At 37.1% G+C, this 22,157-nt stretch overlaps 1 protein-coding gene across 2 annotated transcripts in view; it reads left to right on the forward strand.

Moving 5' to 3' along the window:
* The first annotated feature begins 3,821 nt into the window (after positions 1 to 3,821).
* LOC137278259 (myotubularin-related protein 10-B-like) overlaps positions 3,822 to 22,157 on the forward strand; it is a 34,860-nt gene continuing 16,524 nt past the window's right edge. The window contains exons 1-4 of one of the 2 annotated variants that reach the window (XM_067810487.1): positions 3,822 to 3,955; positions 5,020 to 5,067; positions 21,339 to 21,405; positions 21,594 to 21,739. In XM_067810487.1, coding sequence (XP_067666588.1) covers positions 3,890 to 3,955; positions 5,020 to 5,067; positions 21,339 to 21,405; positions 21,594 to 21,739 — 327 coding nt within the window. In that variant the 5' untranslated portion in view covers positions 3,822 to 3,889. Of the gene's footprint in view, positions 3,956 to 5,019; positions 5,068 to 13,199; positions 13,486 to 21,338; positions 21,406 to 21,593; positions 21,740 to 22,157 lie in introns of those variants that run through there. The other variant, XM_067810488.1, reaches the window with a different exon arrangement.

Below are 22,157 nucleotides of genomic sequence, written 5' to 3' on the forward strand. Positions count from 1 at the left end.
GAGAAAATAACTGCGCCGTTTTGCTATTACATCTCACCAGACAAGTGTTATCAAAAGGTTCCGAATTTAATATAGCACCAAGGCCTGGTGATATTCGAAACTGGTACCGGAAACTGCTCGCTTGTGTCCAAACACCATTACTTCAATGTTTCAGTTCTGTCATGGATACAAGGGATGTCCCTCTACGGATCTGCAAGGGTAGCCTTCCCCATAAAGGAGACATAACTGATACGAAACAGTTCAGTTCAATGATCTGCATGTTTGAATACAATAATGTTTAACATAATTATATAATCTCTTGTCCTCGCACTGACCTTTTAATGATAAGATCTGATGAGTGCTGAAGAATTTTAACGGTGCAGTAATACATTATTTGAATCTAAAATTGAATGAGAGGCTAAAACATGTTACCAGCTCCATTCCCACTAAACCCCAATCACAACGGATTCTGAAGTCTCTTCATTCTATTGAGCTGCTAGATATCCAGACAGACAGGCAAATTTATTCTGTAACGAGGACCTAGGCCTACAATAAATACATGACAAATTACGATCATATTATCCTGCATGCATTGTTTCACTTTTTGAGGGTGATTTTATGGTGAATACTTTAGATTGATAGAGTCCAGGTTTGTATAATACATCTTTATCAGTAGATTCAAACAAGCGTAGGAACTTAGTCGTTGGTTTGTGTAAAGTCTGGGTAGTCTGCTTAAAATTCAAGAAAATCTGGATCTCATTGCCCAATGCTCGAAACAAGCTCTACGTTACAAATACATGATCACTTACAGTAACTTGGCATAGCTTGGAGCAAGACATACAGGGTCTGACCACATCACTAGAACGATGGCAACAGAGCAGACCATCCTCGTTGACACCTCGTAATTGTTTCGCAATTAATTCCTGAGGTTTGGATTTCTTCTTGATAGAATTATATTGTGCACTTTGCCACATATTTGTTCATAAGATGATCCTCTTGCGATGCAAGTCTGGACGCGCAGTTATTTTAAGCGCATGATGGTTGTTGGACAGAATATCAACGTTGAATTTGATTGATGAGGGTGAGGATGACTTCATGATTTAGTACTACTGGAACCCGATTCACAAATATTCCATGCCAGGTTCTTGGAAACGGATCCTTTAGCATAAAATCAGAGGGCAATCAAAACCATTTTGTGTCTCGTGACAGTGTGTGCGAGGGCTCTGTTTGGGAAGTAAGATATGGTGATAGTGAATTTAGAAGCTCAAAAATTGCATGACGCTGTTGACGATAGCGCCGGATAATACTGTTATCGCCAGCTATCGATACCCTGTCTCCGGTCTCGGAACACCCTTGACCCTGAGTCGGTGAGTGCATGTGTTTAGTTTTACGCCGCACTCAGCAATATTCCAGCTATATGACGGCGGGCTGTAAATAATACAGTCGGGACCAGACAATCCAGTAATCAACAGCATCAAAATCGATCTGCGCAACTGGGAACTGGTGACACGTATCAACTAAGTCAGCGAGCCTGACCACCCGATCCCGTTAGTCGCCTCTTAAGACAGGCATAGTCGCCTTTTATGGCAAGCATGGGGAGCTGAAGGCCTATTCTACCCCGGGACCTTCACGGGTCCCTTGACCTTGACCACGTTGATGCTTCTTAATACAATCCAAACAAAACATATACCACCATCTTGATCCTATAAACTTACGAGTGAAATATTTGATTTACGATGAGCACTAGCAATTCGTAAGTTTAGTCCTTACTTTACGAGGTGTTTTCACTTTGTGGAGATAGCTTTGTCGATAACTTGGAATTTCTGTCATAAAGTTAGGACAGGTTTTATGATGATGATATGGGTACAAACTCTTTGTATAGATCCCAAGGCACGGCATACGAGTAAACAAGACTTGACCAAGCCTGCCCAGCGTCGGTCATTTAAAGAAAAGCTCTCTGAGGAACCACTGCACTCTGTGTATACTAGTATGCAATGTGCATTTGGCTTTACACCGCTTTACACATCTTTTAGCAATACTCCGGCGAATTCCTGCACTGTGAGATCTGAGGAGCACTCCAGCCTAACCCACGTGACTCCCAGATCACTCGAACCCTCTTCCCTGCATTCATTTATATCTATCGACGAGGTATTATTATTCGCCTGAAACAAGACATACAAGAAAGAAAAAGGAGACCCAGTCTGTCAGGGATGGATTATTGTTCTCAATCGATATACATGTATTTATCAGTCAAAATAGAGGATGTGATTTGAATGACGTGAAGGTGTATCATGACAAAATTTCTGAGTGCACTTTTGCACATAGTTATTTGTCTGATGATTCTCTTCTGAAACATGTCCAAACTCTCGACGTGAATGTTGATTTGAAGGTTCCGTGCGTCTGGACGGTACAGAATTAATGTGAACCCAGCTCAGTATTATATCAAATCGGCACAGGTTCGGGTTTTCAGGGTAAGCCTTTCCGTGCTACCGCTGCACGTTCACGTGGAATGGTTGAGGAGAAAAAGCAACCCTGTACATGGAGTCAGCTCTTTTCCTAATGCTAACTCCAAAAATAATAACCAGATTCACCTGTTTTAACATCTAGGTTGGTTTTGACTCAATATAATGCGCCGTGCGGGATTATTTTTGTGTTTGTGTGTGGCCGCTAGTGTTTGTGAGGATGGGAGGGGGAAAGTGCGACATAAGGAGAAGAGTGGGGTGGGTTAAAGGGAGTGAAAGATGGTCATGCAAAAATGGATGATATAGACCATTTCACGTCCGTTTGCTTTTGTCTCTTTATGAGGAAATAAGTTACTACAGGTTGACGCGGGATCGAAAATCGACCACGAATTGATAGTATCAATGACAGTATTATCAGTTCGTCTAAGTCTGTCCTATGGTATGCAACCTATCGGTCACCCAGGAAGACGAAATACTGTAGCAATTCTACAATAAACTTTCCTCGTTGTGAGAGGTTCAAAATGGCATCTAATGAAATCACACAGGTCGGGAGTGAGTTCAAGACTATTGGCGCACTGATAAGTAATGTAAGTGAGCAGAAGACTTTGTCTTACATATATATCATTTAAATAAGAGCTTTGTTCATTACACCATCGTCATCCTTGGTCTCAGAATGATTGTCGTCAGGAATGACGTACATGATTGGCGGCTTTCAATTGTCAATTTCTTGTTAAACGTTTGTCGTCTGCAATGTTGCAACTACAGCCATACTCTTATCATGGGGAAATTACTATGCTGAATACTGCAGTAGACTACCCACGGTTATATAATGTATAAGACAGCAAAATAGTAAGGACCCATTCGTCACTATATATCGTCGTTTTGATTTAAAAATACCCAAACACTTTGCTGAATCAGATATACTCTACAACACAGGGTCCCTGGCTGAATATACCATTCAATTACACCATATGCCAAATAAGTGGGACGTCGTTGCGAAGATAGATAGATGATACACCAGATTACCGAGGAAAAGTATTCCGATTTCCAAACACTCGCTCATTCGTCGTGAATGCTGGCGTGTGCTTTCCACGAAAGGAATGTGTCATTCTGAGCAAGCAATAATTCAATAGACATAACTGCATTTGCCTTCACCTTAAGATAAGTCATAACGTAAGATAACGTTATTTCTGCACAGTATCGGAAATATTATTGGGGGTACTAAATGTTAGCTTCACGTGCTTCCTGTGGGTCTTACTGGCTCGCGTATGCTGAACAATGGGAATCTAAAGACCTATATACCCTCCAGTCTTCTCGCACATATGTTATCTGTGGTACGTCCCTGCTATCTGAGTAGCGGGAGTAGCCTCCCTTATATTGAAAGCGGAAGTTGTCGGGTAATACAGCAAAATGAAGCAAGGGAAATAGTTGACTAATATTGATATAAAATGTCCGGGCGGTTTAAGTCTTACATCAACCGGTATGAGGTGGAAATGAAAGAAAAGGGAAAGGCTGTAAGTATTAGTTTAAAACTATTGGTATATATGACGCATGCCGTTGTGTGGCTTGTTATATATATATTCCTACCAAGCGACAAGAGTGACATTCCGATCATTTCAACAATAAGATTTACTGTGACACGGGTTATTGTCCCTTTGGTATAATTTCATACTAAAAAAATGAGTGTTTGTATTATAGCCAAAGCTTCAGTTTGTGGCTACTAGAGCTGGCTGCTTGAGCTGGATACGTAAATCAAGATAAGCTTTCACTCTTCATTGACACATGATCTTAGGTCAGCTGGACACGCCCACTTCGTCATTGTTTGGGGTGACTGTTTCAAATCAGTAAATTAGTAAATAACAGACCAACTCATCGTTCATATTGTTATGCATATCATATTTTCATGGTATTTGTTTTGAAACACTTACGAGTATACTAATGGAGTTGTTGAAACACATTAACCAACACTGCACAAAAATGTCAGGAAGTTATTCTTGAATTTCTTCTGTATAATAAATGTGTCTAACTAAGGTTATATTCATGCACTATTTTAATGAGTAGAGTATTTTCCTACAAGTAACATTTTTACTATAATACATTACAACAAATATATTGCCAACATTCCATTTTTTTTCATCTTGAAACTGAAATTGTATCTGTAAATAACAGTAAACTTTGTAAGTTGTACAACCATGGTTTTGAAAATTTTTATTTTGTTAGTAAACATGTTTAAAAAAATCCAAACCAAATACCAATATTTGTTGAATTGCAAAAGCTGTTTTGACAAGTCCAGACGGCAGAGTGAATGTTTTATATCAAATATACCCAAAATTGTAACAGGCAACCTCTCCCATGCCACCCAATACACACTGGCCTGTTACACACCATTCTGCATGTACAACATGTATAGCCCTTCTTCTGGGAGCATCGTTCAGGCAAAATGCATAATGAAATGTAGTAATTCCAGCAGCAGTGTATGTAGGTACAGTTACATGTTTAACATGTATATGGTGGACCATGTATCTACCAAAGAATGCTTAGGTAGTATTATGTATGTGAATGGCATTTGGGATTGCAGACATTTAAGTCTTATATTGCTGATGGTCTTCAAGAGGATGGAGGAAAGGTGAGTACATTGCATGCACTGGTTACCTCCCTTAGACTAGCTTCTATTAGTCAAGGCATTTATCTTTACAGCTTATTTCATACATGTGTATTTATATTGGCATTTCACATTAACTTTCTGTTGTAAATCAGAATATTTCACTTGAACTTCAGCTTTAACAAGATGCTCATGGTAACATATTTGATAAAAGTAGGATTCTGGGTCCAAAATTACAAAATTACAGATGAGTGTTTACAGTTTAACTGGCAATGTAAATCAAAATGCTTGTTCCCTTTAGAATTGTCAGAATAATTAGCAGAATAATTGTTTAGAGCTCTGATTGCATAGTATGTATCCATGATGTGATATGGGACATGTTATGTAGTTTTATCATGTTTATACTATTTATTTTATATTGTTTGGTTGAATATATTTTTCATTTGATACAAAACAGTTTTGTTTCACCTTGAAAGTTTATTGTTCCATCTTTCCTGTAGTGTTATCTAGTTATTTATCCTAGTACCCTAAGGGAATATATTTGGATCTGAAACAGAAACTGCCATGCCCTTCATTGTGAATGTATCACTTCCTTACTGGAAGCATATTGAACAGTGTTTCCAAGTGTTCTTGATGATAATCTGGTTTACAACTCTGTGTGCATGCTATGTGTTTTGTTGAATATGTATATGCATATTTCATAGTCTGTCTCTTTGGTCCTGTCCGTCGTGTATGTAGCTATAATGTTTGTTTGTCATGGCTCCCTTATATGTTGCCTGTAATTATTTCCAATGAATGTTGTTTTAACATGAAAAACAATTATAAAATATTGAAAAGTTGAAATGGAAAAAGTCACCTCATGGACAGATACAAATGAATTCAAGTATTTCAGCATATTTCTACAAAATGCCTTAGAAATGGAGAAGCATTGTAGATTTGTTGTAAATAACCGATGTGAAAAGTATTCAGAGGAAGTATGATTATTGTTCTGACATATTGCCTGCATTATAACTCCCACACGTGGTCATGTATTGCTGAATGGGGATAACGTGAATAACACTGGTAATGTGGACAGCATGCTTGTTCTCAATGGCTCTCTTCCTCAAAGGTGACCACTGAGTCCCCAGGATTGCCAGTATATTGTTAACAGCCTCGAGGAGAGGATAAAGTAAAACTGGCATTGTATCTCTGTGGACAACCTCTGTAAAACTGGTTTGGTATTTCAGTGGAGAAGCTCTGTAAAACTGTGACATGCATCTCAGTGGATAAGGTCTGTAAAACTGTGACATGTGTCTCAGTGGACAAGCTCTGTAAAACTGTGACATGTATCTAAGAGGACAAGCTCTGTAAAACTGTGACATTTATCTAAGAGGACAAGCTCTGTAAAACTGTGACATGTATCTCAGTGGACAGTCTCTGCTCAGCCAGCGTTTGTCCTAGGCGTAACAATTTAGGAGTTTTCATGACACCCTAGTGTCATGAGAGGGAGTCATAGACGTGTTATTGGGAGTCAAATAAACAGGTTTTCTGCATCTATGCTTAAAAATTCAGGAGTCATCTTGATTCCTTGTGTCATGAGAGGGAGTCATGGACATGTTTTGGGAAGTCAGATATGCACTATTTTCTGTGTCATGGCAAACACTGTCACTCACACTCACAATGGTAGTAATGGTATGGGTTTCATCTATGTTTTGTCCTATTAGAATAGCACAGAGTGTCAGTGTGACCTGTAGCACATCATGATCAGGTCACTCAGTTACTGCTAGATGAAAAGACTGTTTTGAACAACGTGAAACAGTTCTGTAGAATTGAGGATGTGATATACAAAGGAATGATGACACAACTGAACATTTCCTGCCAACTATTTCTATGACACAACTGAACATTTCCTGCCAACTATTTCTATGACACAACTGAACATTTCCTGCCAACTATTTCTATGACACAACACCCATGATATATGTGATGCTTTGTCTATAATGCTGTGAAAGTGATGGGACAAACTGCCACTGGAACAGAAAACACAAAGCATGTTATCCTTGTTATAAGTCCTGAACAGCCTTTGGTGGTCCTGACCACAGGCCATGTTTTCAGTCATTGGTATGCTTTTACCAAACTCAAATATTCAAACAATCCATATCCTTTCACTGGTCTATTCAGTGCTGATTGGAATGTCATACAAACACCCAATCGCCCAGTTCTACCTGACTCGGCTTTTTCAATTCATGTGCTGACTCCAGTTTTTGAACACTGAACACTGAACACTTTAAAAGATGCTATAATTTTTAAAGGAAAACAAACACATTTCAGACACATACCAAATGATTGTAAGAATAGGAATGCAGACACCAGTTTTGAAAGTAAAAACACCTTTGTTGACTCAAAACATATGTGGCGTGATCCAATGTTATTCACTTGATTTCTTTTCTGTTGTAAAAATATACGTTTCCATCTTTGTAATTTCAATGGTACAACCATGCTTCCTAATCAGGAAATTTAAGTTATCAATCGGATATCTATTATGTACATGTTAGTTTGATGTCTTCTTAATATTCCACCATTTTGTGCACGTGATATTATCCAGTGAAGCCTGACGCCCTGTGTATTCATATGCAAGTTCAAGTTTAATTTCTCTGAAGTTAAATGAAATTACTTGTAAATGGACACTCTGAAAGCCTGAGGTTGGTTGAGGTGTTATACTGCATTCAAGATTATTGCACCTTTATAGCTAACTTGTTGCACTTGGATTTTTGTCTTTCTTATGGTATGGTTGAGGTTTCATCTTCAAATACAGATGTTCTGTCCATCTGACCAAATTCTCTCTCTGACTGCGTTATGGTATAAGGTCTATATCAGCAATAAACACTGATGTCACACAATAGTTACAATATATTATCAATGTACAATATATCGTCACCAATACTTATAAAATATTTGGGCAGGGGTAGCCCTGTGGTTGTAGCGTCCGAGCATCGTGCATAATAGCCGGGTTTGATTCCCCACTTGGGTACAGTATGAAGCCCATTTTTGGTGTCCACATGTAGTGATAATGCTGGAAATTGTTAGAAGAGGTGTGAACCCAATCCCACACACTAGTAAATACTTCGGCACACTTCCTTTTAAATTATACAATGTCCATAAGTTTATGCATGTCAAATATTCAAAGCTGCTTTCCTTAAATCTAAATCATTTCCCCTATTACACAAATTGTCATCGGGGAACAGTGTGAAAGTAGTTTCCAACTTTTGCTAACCTCTCGGGGTAGTTAATCCTGAAGGTTACAAGTTTATGAAATAATTCACCAGCCCGAAATCTGAATGTAGAAACTATTCAAAAGATTACAAACATGAAGCTGCAAATATGATGGGCATTTTTATCAGGCCATAATCTTGTATGGTCAGAGAGAGTGATTCAGTTACAAATTGCCCCATGAAAATTCACCAGCCAGTTAGTCCTCTGTGGAAATTTACTGGCCCGACTAGATTTTGACTAGCCATGGACTAGCAGACCAGTGGCTATTTAACTCACTGTTGGTGAATGTCTGAGACTTGATGATATGATGATTATAGAATGAGGAAGTGTGTGTTGTTGGAGGATAAGGTTTAAATATATTCACACTATAACAGTAGTCTGTATCACAGGTGGTGTCACCTATCACAATGGCTGCCTAACTGTCATCATTCATCACTGTACTGAACATCGCTGGGGCTTCATGAGCTAATACTTGATGTCATACACAGCAGGCCCTTGTATCAGTTCAGGGTTATACATGTATTAGTCTATAACGGATCAATTTGAAAAGTAACACAATGGGAATGGTACAGCTATCTTGTGTTCTTCAAGGTTTGGCAGAGCCTAAGTAGGACTTATGTATTCAGACAACTTAAACTTATGATTATTCATGTAATATTCATGTAATATTACTTATTTATGTAATATGTTGTTAAATTACAGTAACCATGGTAACAATAAAACTGCCATGTTTTTCTCCAAGTTGCTAAAGTTTACATTCCTTTCATGGTTTTCAGTAAAGGCAAAGCTTCAGTCACCTAATCAGGGTATACTTGACCAGATCAGTATGCATTGAAATATTTTCTGTTTCCAGGTATACAGTTCCTTATCAGCCATTTGGTAACCAAACCTACCTTTTTAATGGTACTAGGATGGTAGGGTAGCATAGCAGTTAAAGTGTTCTTTTGTCATGCTGAAGACCCGGGTTCGATTCCCCACATGGGTACATTGTGTGAAGTCCATTTCTGGTGTCCTTCACCATCATGTTGATGGAATATTGCTACAAATGGTGTAAAACCCAACTCAATCAATAAAACAATTAAATTAGCATCATCAGTTCTCACAAAAAGGATATATGTACCAGAGAATGGGCAAATTATTGAATAGTGAATTTGGACTTGGCCCTAGGTTGTTTGTAATCACCCTGACTATTACATATTACAATGTAAGCAGTACATTTACACCAGGCACCAGGCGACTATGCTTGTCATAAGAGGCGACTAACAGGATGGAGTGATCAGGTTCACTGATTTGGTTGATACATGTCATTGGTTCCCAATTACACAGATTGATGCTCATGCTGTTGATCACTGGATTGTCTGGTTCAGACTTGATTATTTACAGACTGACGCCATATAGTTGCAATATTGCTGAGTGTGGTGTAAAACTAAACTCACTCACTATATCTCACGGAGCTGGTGGGGTAGCCGCTTGGTTAAGCATTTGCTCATCTTTCTGTAGGCCTGGGTTTGATTCTCCACACTGGTCCAATATGTGAAGTCCATTTCTGGTGTCCCCTCTTGTGATATTGCTGGAATATTCCTAAAGGCAGCATAAAACCAAACTCACTCACTCTATATTTACAGATTTACTTTTACAGGCTTACATTTACAGGATGCCATCGTGTAGCCAGACAATTAAAGAGTTTGTCAGCAATGTGCACTCACTACTTATTTCATTTTATGTGTGGTATTGTAAACCCAACTTTGTATTCTGTCAACACGTGGTCCAATCACTGCTTCCATCAGTCAGTGTTGTTTAGTGTCGTATGTTGCCTTATCACCCTTTATATATATGCCTCATGTTACAGAATGTTTAGTCATATCTGTTGGCAAAGGGTCTGTGTGCTGTTTTGTTCTATGATAGTAAGTGAATTTAAAGCTGAATAGCTGTTTCCATTTATGGTTTATTTCTTTATGTTGTAATGTGAAATTGTGTTGCTGTCTCAGAAATTAAATAACTTCCAATGAATATATTGGCAAGCTGGTCTGTTGACCAGAAGAACGCAGTCAAAGTCTTATAATATTCCTGTGCCTTGTCTTCCAGTCACATATGTCATGTTGGGGTAGCCTAATGGTTAAAGTGTTCACTTGCCATGCCAAAGGCTCGGGTTTGTTTCCTCACAAGGGTACAATGTGTGAAGCCTATTTTTCGTGTCCCCTTCCATGATATTGCTGGATCATTGGTAAAAGCCTTGTAAAACCATACTTACTCCTTTCACGTACTTAAATGTGAATTATATTTAAATTTTAACATTTTATAATTTATTTTGAACTTTAACTTTGAATGACTAAGTGAACAAAATTTGTAATGATAATAATGGGTTACGAAGACAATGCATAGGATGAAATGTATGTATATGTGATTTAGGTAATTCGTTGTAACACACTTTATATTTCTTTTACTGTGTTATAAAATAAAAGAACTCCATACATCTTCATGTGTGTATTTGGAAATACATTTAAAAAAAGTACAGGTATTTAATTCGTTTATATCATGTATGTTAGTATGTAATTGTTACTATTTACATCTGTTGATGTAATAATTCTGGTTCAGAAGGATGCTTGTACCTCATGCTTGTCTGATTAAAAAAGAATAGGTGGACAATCTAATATAAGTGACATTGTGTCTTCACAAACTGAATCAGATACACAAACTGATGCACTTAATCATGGTTCCTATTTTTAACCACAGTTGGCCTGGCCCACACCTCATTATCTACCTCTAAGTTTGCTAAATTTGTGATGAATGCAGCAATACATACGTTGAAAAGCATTTCATAAACATGATGTATGTTTTAATAGTAGTTGAAAATTATCAGTATGTTCTTTGTCACAACAGCCATTGTCACAGAGTATATTTGTGAGTGTAGTAACAATCTAATAATCACGGTATGTGTAGTGAGTGAGGAATTATTGTCTAAACTCCCAGTTTGGAAAATGTCTGGTAAATCATGATTCCCCTTAAGCATTTAGATCTTAACGTTGCAAACTACTGACTTAAAGCTAGACATGCTGGAGGACTCTTTATAATCACACCATCAGCCTCACTGATTGTAACCCCATGATACCCACTAAAGTACTATCGGAAATACAAAAAAGAAAGTGTTCTTAGGCTGTTACTCTTTGTCCCTCAAATTTACAAATTACAGGTAGGATATGAAGAAATAACTCACTTTGGTTTCATTAGATATTCATTGGGATGCATTTGAGGATATCCAGAAAAGCATGTGTACTCGTAAAATTGGGCACAACTTGAATAAGAAATGTGAATAGCTGTTGAAAACAATAGATCAAACTATAGATGGCAATTAGGTCGCTCATCCAGGTATACTGACGCAAAGTCAGCTAGCCTGTCATGAAATTCTATGTCATATTCTATGCTTTTTCATGTGCGTTTAATATGTCTCCTCTATTGATTAACAGCTTACGTGTCTTTCTTTGTGGACGTTTATGTGAAGATATGTAAAAGTGTATGAAACCTGATATCCATAGAAAAGCATTTTATTAATGTCTCAAAATATATAGGTGGCTCGACAGGACTGGATATTACTGTCAGGACATGATATGCACTTCCCTACTTTAATTCCCCTATGGGATTATCATATCTTAGCTGATATCTCTATCCCCAGCCCGACCCCAACCATTGTCTGCTTCACCCGTCCTGGGTTTGCTTTTGATATGACCCCTCCTAATTGTTTCCTTAATATACTTGACAAAACTAGTTAGTGATGTGTGTAAATTTTGAAATTATGAATAATGATGTATTTATTCATTGACATACACATAAAATATCAGTCATACAAATAGCAATATCCTTATCTTGTTTTGTCCAGTGTAGTTTCAACGTGAAAGTTATAATTTTTATGACAGCTATCATGTATAAGGAAGCAAGGTTAATTTCAAGATGGGCATGCAATATCATCGCGCCCTAGTTCTAGTTTGCGTATAGTCATGGTCTGTTCCAAATAAGTCACTTTGGACTTCGACAGAATCTACATTGCTCATTTTTGCGGTAACCTCTCCTCAGTAATTGCCTTTTTTCATGTTTCCTGTCTCCCTACCCCTGGAACTGTAGTCAGGCCAAACTTACTTTAACAGATATTTCACACTTTCACATACCATATTTTTCTATTTCCAATTTTACTTTAGTGCTCAGTCTTTCTATAAACCCCTGCCATGATATTGCCAAAATTGGTAGGGTAGCCTTAAAGTGTTGGCTCATCACACCAAAGACCTGGGTTTGATTCCCACATAGATGCAATGTGTTGATGTACTCTTACTACAAGCATGAAGTACAGGGGACCTATTCTGGCTAGGAGCTTTGCAATAGTTGGATTGATGTGGTAGCTAAGTGGATTGTGTGTCTAAACATGTTCTGACATACTGTTTGATATCAATTCCATATCAGTGGTGCTTGAAGACACCAAACATGAGTGCTGCTGTTACATAAGGCTAATGCAGACATTTGTCTTGTTTCTCGTATTGCCTTTTTCTGACACTGCCCTGGAGACTAACATTGTTGAATTTTTACTTTTAATCATGATGATTTAGAATCAGAATTCAATTTTAAATCAGATTTTAATTAATACCATGCTTTTCATAATGTGGAAGAACCAAGTCATATTTTGAATGACCTTGAACCCATCTCTTCATGCTTTGTATTTGGATTCAAACAAGGTCATACTGTACATTAGTGTATGTGCAGTTTTGTAAATTGTTAGCATCTACAATTTAATCAAATAAAACATCCCTCTGCTTTCCCTGCAATCTCAGTTTTGACATAGATAACATACTAATATCGTCTCTGGTTTTTAAAATGTCAAATAGAAACAAGACTGTTTTCTAATTTGCCTAAAAGGCACCAATGATGTGTGACGATACTTCTTTGTGATACTTTCAGTGAATTGTGGTGCAGTGGAGCATAGCAACACCATCTACATTCAAATCATGTTATGGTGAACCCAGATAGTGTAAATAAACATCTTAGCCCTGGAGAGATACGGTGTAATTCTACACTTTGACTAGGTCACGACCACTTGTAGTATATAACAACAGTGTGTGGAGCTTGCAGTCACAACCAAGTTCCCCTTATGTCATGGATTGTATCAGGAGAGTGGTGTGTTCACGGAGCCAAAATGTCAAAATATCGGTATGTCTATATTGTGGTATTGTCTGTAGATATGTATACGGTTGAATTTATGTTTGATTCAGTAAGAACTAGATGAATAATTCTTCTTTCTGTTTGGATAAATGTGAATGAAATATCGTGTTGATTTCAAAATGAGTCATAAATAAATGATATGCATGTGCTTGACTTTTACGTGCAATTAGTTTATTAAATGATGTGGAAGGGTTGTAATGTGCTGTGGGAAATGGTATGTTCGATGTGTATGTGGATAATGACTAATGCATATCGTGTACTTGTACTCTAGTGTACCAGTTTGCTGTCTTTCACTACTAAAGTATCTCAAACTGATGGTGGTATTATCACTAAGCTGTCCCATGTCTATGTCCTTATCTTAAGGTTATTTTGGCAGATAAATATTTGATTTATGAAAATTGATACGTAAACAATAACCTACTTATTATTTGACCATTTATATGTGTATGTACAATGTCAGCCCTTGAGTAGGAAGGAAATACCACTCATTCTTATGCTGAGTTGCAGTGTGGATATGGTTTGTGGTTATACTGTATGATTAAATGGCTTTGTTCTGTGTCAAAGTCTAAATGATACAAATATACCATTAAAAAAAGTAGGGCCTATTCCATTTTGCAAACATACATCTAGCCAATGTCAGTACGTATGAGAAAAAGTAATACATATCCATACAGATGAAACATTTCCAAAGGAATGGAGTAAATTGTTTCCTCCTTGGCTTCATCACTTGCATTTGTTCAATCTTAAATTCAATATCCCCTACTTTTTTTTTAACGGTATAGTACCATGAATGTGTCATGAATTGCCTGTTCTACCATCATCTGTCATCATGTCCAAATTGTTTGTCCCTCCCCGTGTCCAATTGAATTGTGTGAGGGTCCCTGAGTGGAGTTGCTGAATACTGCAAACAGAAATATAACACTATTGTCTGTGTATCACGGTCTGAATGTGGCTGTACGTTTCTCATGAAAACCTGAAGTACTGATGAAAGATATGACATAGTGACTCACACCCTGAGTTAGGATCACTTTTCTGTTAATCTGTGAGATGATCATTAGTCTGTCTGTCATTGATATGGTAATCACTGACAAAGCTCTGTTCTTTTAGTAACGCAGCCACTAGCCTTCTAGGAGTGGCGTGGTAGCCTTGTGGTTAATCTGTTCACTTATTTTGCTGAAGGCTGGAGTTTGATTCCCATATGGTATGAAGCCTGGGCCTCTCTGTGGAAAATTGCTAAAAGCATAAAAAATGCTAAAATTAAACTCACCCACTCACTTAGTCTGTCGTACAGACCCTGAAGTATACATATCCGAGAAAGCCCATGCAAGTCTAGAAAATGTGGCAAGTCTAGATTTCCATAGCTTCTGAAAATGAAGAAAGTCTCAGGGCTCCATTTCGTTATATTATTTTTTTTCACTATGAACGTTTTTTTCAGTAAAATATGTTGATTTCAGAGACTAGCTGTTAGTCTACCACTCGCTCACTAGCCTCCTAGTCATTGACAAAGCCATCTATAAGTCTGTTAACATCAATGACATGGCCACTACTCTGTTAGTCAGTATCATGACTGCTAGCCAGATAGTCAGGGACAAATCCACTGGTGTTTGTGTTAAATACTGAATCTACCGAGCCAGAGTTCAGGACCAGTTTCCTGTCCCAGTCTGTGATCACCATGGTTACCAAGGATCTGAATGTTTCAATGCATGATGAAAATACCTCTATCATGTCACTAGATGTTATGGTCATACGTCAAGAGTTTAAATTGATCTTGTCTGAATCCCAGATTCATTCTGAGTCTGAGCACACCCCTTGAAGTGTCAGCACCATGTTCATCTAAGCAGACTGGCACTATAAAACATCGTGACTTGCCCAAGGAGCCACGCACACTCACTATACAAGTGCAATTATCTTGAATGTTATGTCAAATCCCGTTTCACCACACCTTGTCCTGTAGTTAACCTTCCTACTGAATACAGGTTTCATGTGTTGGACAAGTGCCAGTTTGTAGACTGTGCAAACAGTCCCTTCCATGCAATCTGGGAGACATCAGGTTTTTCAGTTCCTCCTGTGTTTTCTGTGAAATTGACGTAAGACTGATTAATTGTACAAGTTCACTCTTTTCCTTGTATTCTCATTTTCATAATTTGTGGTAATGGATAGTGTTTTCTTATCAGTATTTGGGATCACAGGTGTATCAGGTGTTGCAATTTGCTCTCTATCCCTAGAGTTATACCACTGTACTTGCAGGCTTTTATTACATGTATTTGGATGCAAAACCTGGATTGGCAGGGATCAGTTTGGGCTTTCCTCCTATGTTAAATAATGCTGTGCTGACCTGTGCTGAATACATCTCACTTAAAAATGTGACTGTTGAGATATCAATGATAATGAATTTATTTAGTAAAACTAACTGCATTAAATCAGTACAAGAAGGTATTTGAGATGAATCAAGTTGAGTTTGGTGGTGAGGTTTGGTAATAAGTATAGCCTCAGATATACTCTCTCTGCTCATGTTGGTACTTTCATAATGCTACTCTTTTGTTTCCACTCATTTCAAGAGTCAATATAAATTGTTTGTTCCATGTTAGTTTATCTATTTCATAATTTGTTTCAGGAAAGACTTACTTGTGTTTGTTGATTCTTTTCATCAGTCTGTCATGTGTTAGATGTACGATGTACCATGGACTCTGGGTATTCCAGTTTTTGTCTTTGAGTCCCGGCAAAATTGTACTGAATTTATTATCAAAGCTTGCTTTAAAATCAAGACTATTAATCAAGACTAAAATAACAGTCCTGATAATCAACTTGCTATGACAACAGTGCTTTGTTATCCCATCACAACTGAGTACATTAATGATCTATTGAATAAACATCTCTGTTACTTCAGTTCACAATGATTAATGACTGAAAACACTGTATGACGTCGAAATTTACAGAGGCAGAAATAATTCATGTTCACAAACTTTTTCCATTGAAAGTATAAATGATATCGTGACTGTAGATATAAATGAAAAAGAACGATTGAAGTTTTTGTGTGTCCTTGATGAAGGGAGGTAACTCATTGTGGTAGTGAAATATGTTAACATACAAAAGTTATGTAATTTGGACTGCTTTACTATCCGGACAAATGACTTGATCCCAGGCCAGTGCATAATAGACAGATTCCACCATATTGTTATAAAACATAAAGATGCAAAAATCATGAAGACACATTTTTTAAACCATTATTGTACTTTTTCAGTTTCACCAGGTTGCTTGTACTTGAGAAATAAAATGGAAAAACAAATTCAACTCTTTGTTCTTAACAGTTAAGACTTTTACCTTGTCTTCTGCCATTTTTTGGACCTGCTTCAATGAAAGTTTCCTTCTTCATTTTGATAGCTTTCACTTTTTACAGTCAAAATTTGTGGTCAAAATTCATGCCAGTAGACAATACATGAAACATTAGTAATGTAATGCACATGGAAAGTATGATTTTATGTTATGTATAGCTGAGTTGTCTAATAATGTTGAGGGTCATCCATGGACCCCAATCTGAGCATTATGGTGAGGGATGACTGTGTGTGTGTGTATATATATCCCATGGGATATGCAGGAGTCTAGTTCTGTAAAATCAGTATGAAACATACGCTGATATAATAAATTCGGCTTAACACTTTGGTTTTTAAAATTTGACCTGTGACCACTTCATATTTAGAGATGTCAGATCTTTAAAAAAATACTTGTATCCATCTCTAAGGGAAAAGTCTGCAAAACATAAGACTAGGTTTGTGGTTTACATGTCTCACATCTGTCAATGTTTCCTTGTGTGTATGCGATGGTTGGTTTAAGGTTTTAACAGGTTGCAGTGTTTTTCTACATTTCTTTCGACTAAACCACACCATGGATGTGAACCTCATACAGATGTCCATACACTATCAACACATAAGTGCACGCTGGTCCAAACTCCTTGAGACGGGCCAATTATAAGTGTGGGCGGGAATGGCAAAAGAAAAAAAACATTTCCCAAGTGACATATTTCAGTATCATTAATGTAAATGAGTGTTATGAATGGGGAAGTAGCCTATTATGGCCCTAACTTGATGATATCAAATCAAATATTACCATTGCTACCATTAAGAGCTACTTTATTAAAATCGGAGCCGGTGTTTAAATTCTATATCATTTCTCAGAGGACTCATAGAATAGAATAACAACTAGTCTCTGAAATGAACATATTTTACTGAAAAAACGTTCATAGTAAAAAAAAATAATATAATGAAATGGAGCCCTAAGGCTTTCTTTATTCCTGAAGCTATGGAAATCTAGACCAGCCACATTTTCTAGACTTGCATGGGCTTTCTTGAATATATTTGCTTCAGGGTCTGTATGAAGTTTCTTTTTTTATTATAATTTTATTTCCATAAATGCACACTTTCATCACAGATTTTGTGATACTTCAAATGCACTCATTGGTGGCAGTGATCTGGCATTTGTGACTGGTCTTAATAAGAGAAAATTGAAAGTTATTTCCTTTCCTTATCTGAATCCGTATGAACCTTAAATCCCTTCATTGTTTGAATTTTTATTAATCTAGCAGGCGGTTTTACATCAGAGTAAACTTCATAGACCATTCCAGATTGAAGTGTGGGGAGATGAGTTCAGCATAGTCATAGAGATAGTGTAAGACTTTTGTCCGCTTCACTCTGTCCAGTGCTGGTGGGGTAGTCTCATGGTAAAGCTGTTGGTCACTGCACCGAAACCCTGGTTCCATTCCCCACATAGGCACAGTGACAGAAGCCCATTTCTGGTGTCCCCCCGCAGTGATATTGCTGGAATATGGCAAACGTGGCATAAAAACTAAGCTCACTCACTCAATCACTCTCTGTCCAGCAAGTTCTGTGCATATTCAAATGTGACATCAAATAGAATATGAATTAGTCAGCCATGAATGATGTCATACTCTGAAGTATTAGTGTCAGTGGCTTGTTGAAGACAAATATAGGATGTCGTGTAAAGGGTTTTGTCATATGTGATCGTTTATAAAACATTATCTGATCGCTGAATTCTGCATGTTCCGCCATATTGTTATTTTGTGAAAAATGTATTTTGTAAGATTCAGCAAGAAAATAATGATTGGGTTCGGAATATTTCAGAGTTACGAGTCTGCAGTAACCATGTCATTTAAAATATGACCTCTTTTAGCTATGTGCATACTGACATTGTTACCATGGTGACAGATTTAGAACACACCCACTTTAGGTATTATACTTCGATCATCCATGGAGTCACTTAGGCACAATCACACCCAGGTTTGTTATAAGGGTCAATGAACATGTGTAATATATCAGGTGGTTCAAATGTGTCATATCTGTGTTCGTGTACCCAAACAATTTGTCGGTTCCAAACGAATTCTCATGCTTTAAATACTCAATAACACTTGGAAATTGGCCAACACATGATATTTATCTCCTAAAAGTTTAGCTTTGAAAGAATTTGATGACTGGAGAGAAATAATATTTGGATTGTAGAGTCCTGTTACTTAACAAATACCACCCAGTGAAAATTGAACTGTACTTTCTGAAGATGTCAAATCATGTTACTGGACAAATATCACCTTGAGGCTATTGAAATGTATATTCTGAATATATAAATAATGTGACCCAATGAATATGACCTAATCTGGATATTGTATGTGTATTCTGAATATATAGATGATGTCATCCAATGAATATCACCATCTTGATAATGAAATAGATACTTTCAATTCTGCTGGAAAAGACTTTTCGAAACAGTTGACCAAAATAGAACATGAAATTAATATTTTAACGATGATGTGAATCAGGTAATGTATGCATCTTTGAAAGTCAAATGTATAGTTTGTTATAACCTTAGACTATGTCAACGACTTGAATCATGTATTGGTCATGAACTGTTATGAAGTTGGAAATGCTAGTGCATGCTCCACAGTGCTTCCCTTCTAATTATGTAGTTGTGATACAAGTAGTACATTGCAGCTGTTAGTGTCCTCTAGCTTGTCACATCTCACACTATCCTAGATTAGGCTAACATCTAGTCTTTGAAATGAATTTATTTTACAGAAAAATTCATAAAAAAAGTATTGAACTATAATGAAAAGGAGCCCAGAAACTGGTAGTCTAGACTTGCCACATATTCCAGACTCGCATGTGCTTTTTTGGATATATTTGTTTCAGGGTTTGTATGACAGGCTATATCCTTAATGTGAGACCTGAGTTCTCCTTGAACATCCGCTTACAGTGTTACTGTAAGCGGGAACATGCAGTCGAATGTTTCTGCAACCTCTAGCAATTAACATCCTGTTGGGCAATACTTGTTAAAGGAAATAAACTTTTAGTGGCATAATAGTTTTTGTCAGAGACAAATGTTGTTGAACTTAGGCCAGTAACAAAATGTTATTATTTCTTTGAACGTTTAATGAAACTGACTTGCTTCATAGAAAAGATTTAAAGTTACTGTTATATTTCTTTTATATGTTCTGATACCTGCATATAATCAGGACTTTTATATATAACCTGTGTAATTCCTGGCATAAGGAAACAGTAGTGACACTGCCATGAATAGCTTGGTGTGACAAAAAGTCAGACCTTATGCAAAAGAAATTTTAGTTGTAAGGTGATTTTTCTAGGCATTGGCTTAAAAAATACATGGAATATTTAGAGTGGGTGTAATCTATAAGGCAGGCATGTCATTTAAATGAAAACACTTCATTCAGTGTTAATAACATGACTATATACTAATCCACACCAGTAATCTGAGCCTTCCTTCACTGCTAACTGTCACTCTTATATCTCAGCTAAAAGCTTCGATCTGAAACTATGTAGCAACACTCCTGTTGTCCATATCTATAGCAGAAAAATAAATATGTAAAGTAAATGTAAAAGAAACTGTGTTCATGTATAGCCATTTGATAACCAAACATGACTTCATCCTTTAAAGAATAAGCAAGATGAGTTATGTTTGAAAAAGACCAGTATTGTTTCATGTATTCACAGCTGCTTTTCTCTGCTGTCTGAGGAACATTAACATGTGCTTGTAATGTTATAATGTTCAGTTATGTGTAGCCTACCAAGACAGCTGTTAACTTCCTGTTTAATAAATTGATGTTATGAAACACCATAAACAGCTGCAGCCAGTGCTGAGCTTCTAAACTAGCACTGAATTCATACCACTGAATCTGATTCAAGGTCACTGCTTCAGGGTTGTACATAGCAACACTAACATGTGATGTATTAATACTTCGAGGCTTGATATACCAGCCTGATCATGAGTAGCTATTGTTAAGGCCTAACCAAAAAGTGTGCTGTTATTAAATAACAAAAGAACATAGTGACACCTAACTTCATTTGTCATACATTTTCTTTGCAGCTATTACAAATGTTTATGTATGAAGCATTCCTGTAAGGTCTGTAAGGGATCTGGGATTTTTTTTTTTTGAAGTTCTTTTTTCTCAGCTGTATCCAACAAATTATTTATCTGTTGAGGATAATGAGAGAATATGTTCATTTTCACCATTTATACATTTATTTTTATCTTTCGGTGTTCCTGCAAAACTAATTACTCTATTTTTCAGAAGTGCAGGCAAACCATTCATTGTGGCAATAATGCTGTACAAACTGTTTAAGGAATTTCTTCCTGACCTTTCACAGAAATAAAACCAGTGATGATTTACATATGATATGTGTTTTGCAGTGGACAGTTTTGAGAAATAGATTTAGCATAATGGCATCAATTTTGTTATTTCAAACCCTCATCTGACTCCACGCATTAATTCTGAGCTAAGTGCTTCTAAGGTTTTTCAGGACATAGTTTCTGTGTTTCAGGAAGAAGTTGAGAAAAAGGCCAACAACTTCTTCGTTGAGGGGTCTTTGGAGCCACACATGCTACCAGGTAATATTTTCCTGACAAAACATCAAAACATGTGTTAGTGACATTTGTTAAAGATGTCTGACTGAGTATCCAGCTGTATTAGTCCAATGCTTACTGGAGATTAATGCATAACATATCAAGTACATTGATGGAACTGGTTTATAACACAGTGTGCATTTTGTATATTTTTAAAATTTCTTTCATTTCAGGAGAAAAGTTGATAGCCAAAGCAGATGGTGTCCTGAAGTTTGTTCCTTTTTCTGACAGAAAACAGGGTGTGTCTGGACATTTGTTCGTCACAAACTTCAAGATCACATTTTTGACTGCGGACAGGTCTTCATATGGTCACAATGAGGTAAAGTGTAGACAGGTTGTGCTGACACAAAGTTGAGCAAGAGAGTGAGTCTAGTTGTATGCCGCAATAGCAATATTCCAGCAATATCAGCACGGGGGCACCAGAAATGGGCTTCACACATTGCACCTATGTGGGGGAATCATACCTGGGTCTTTGATGTGACAAGTGAATCCCCCCAACAATAACGAAATTGAAGGGGATATAGAAATTAATTCCATCTGTTTGTGTGTGCATCTGTTCGTGCATCCGGCACACTTTGTTTGAAGCATATCTTGTTCTGTTTTATAAATTAGATGTTAAATAATTTCTCATTTGACATGTAACAAGGTAACTGAAGGTCCAAGTTAGAATTGATCCTCAGTAACTCATACTTGTCGTACGAGGTGACTAAGGGCACATCATCATATCCCATCAATGA

The sequence above is a fragment of the Haliotis asinina genome, chromosome 3, assembly GCF_037392515.1.
Source record: "Haliotis asinina isolate JCU_RB_2024 chromosome 3, JCU_Hal_asi_v2, whole genome shotgun sequence".
Lineage (NCBI taxonomy): Eukaryota > Metazoa > Mollusca > Gastropoda > Lepetellida > Haliotidae > Haliotis > Haliotis asinina.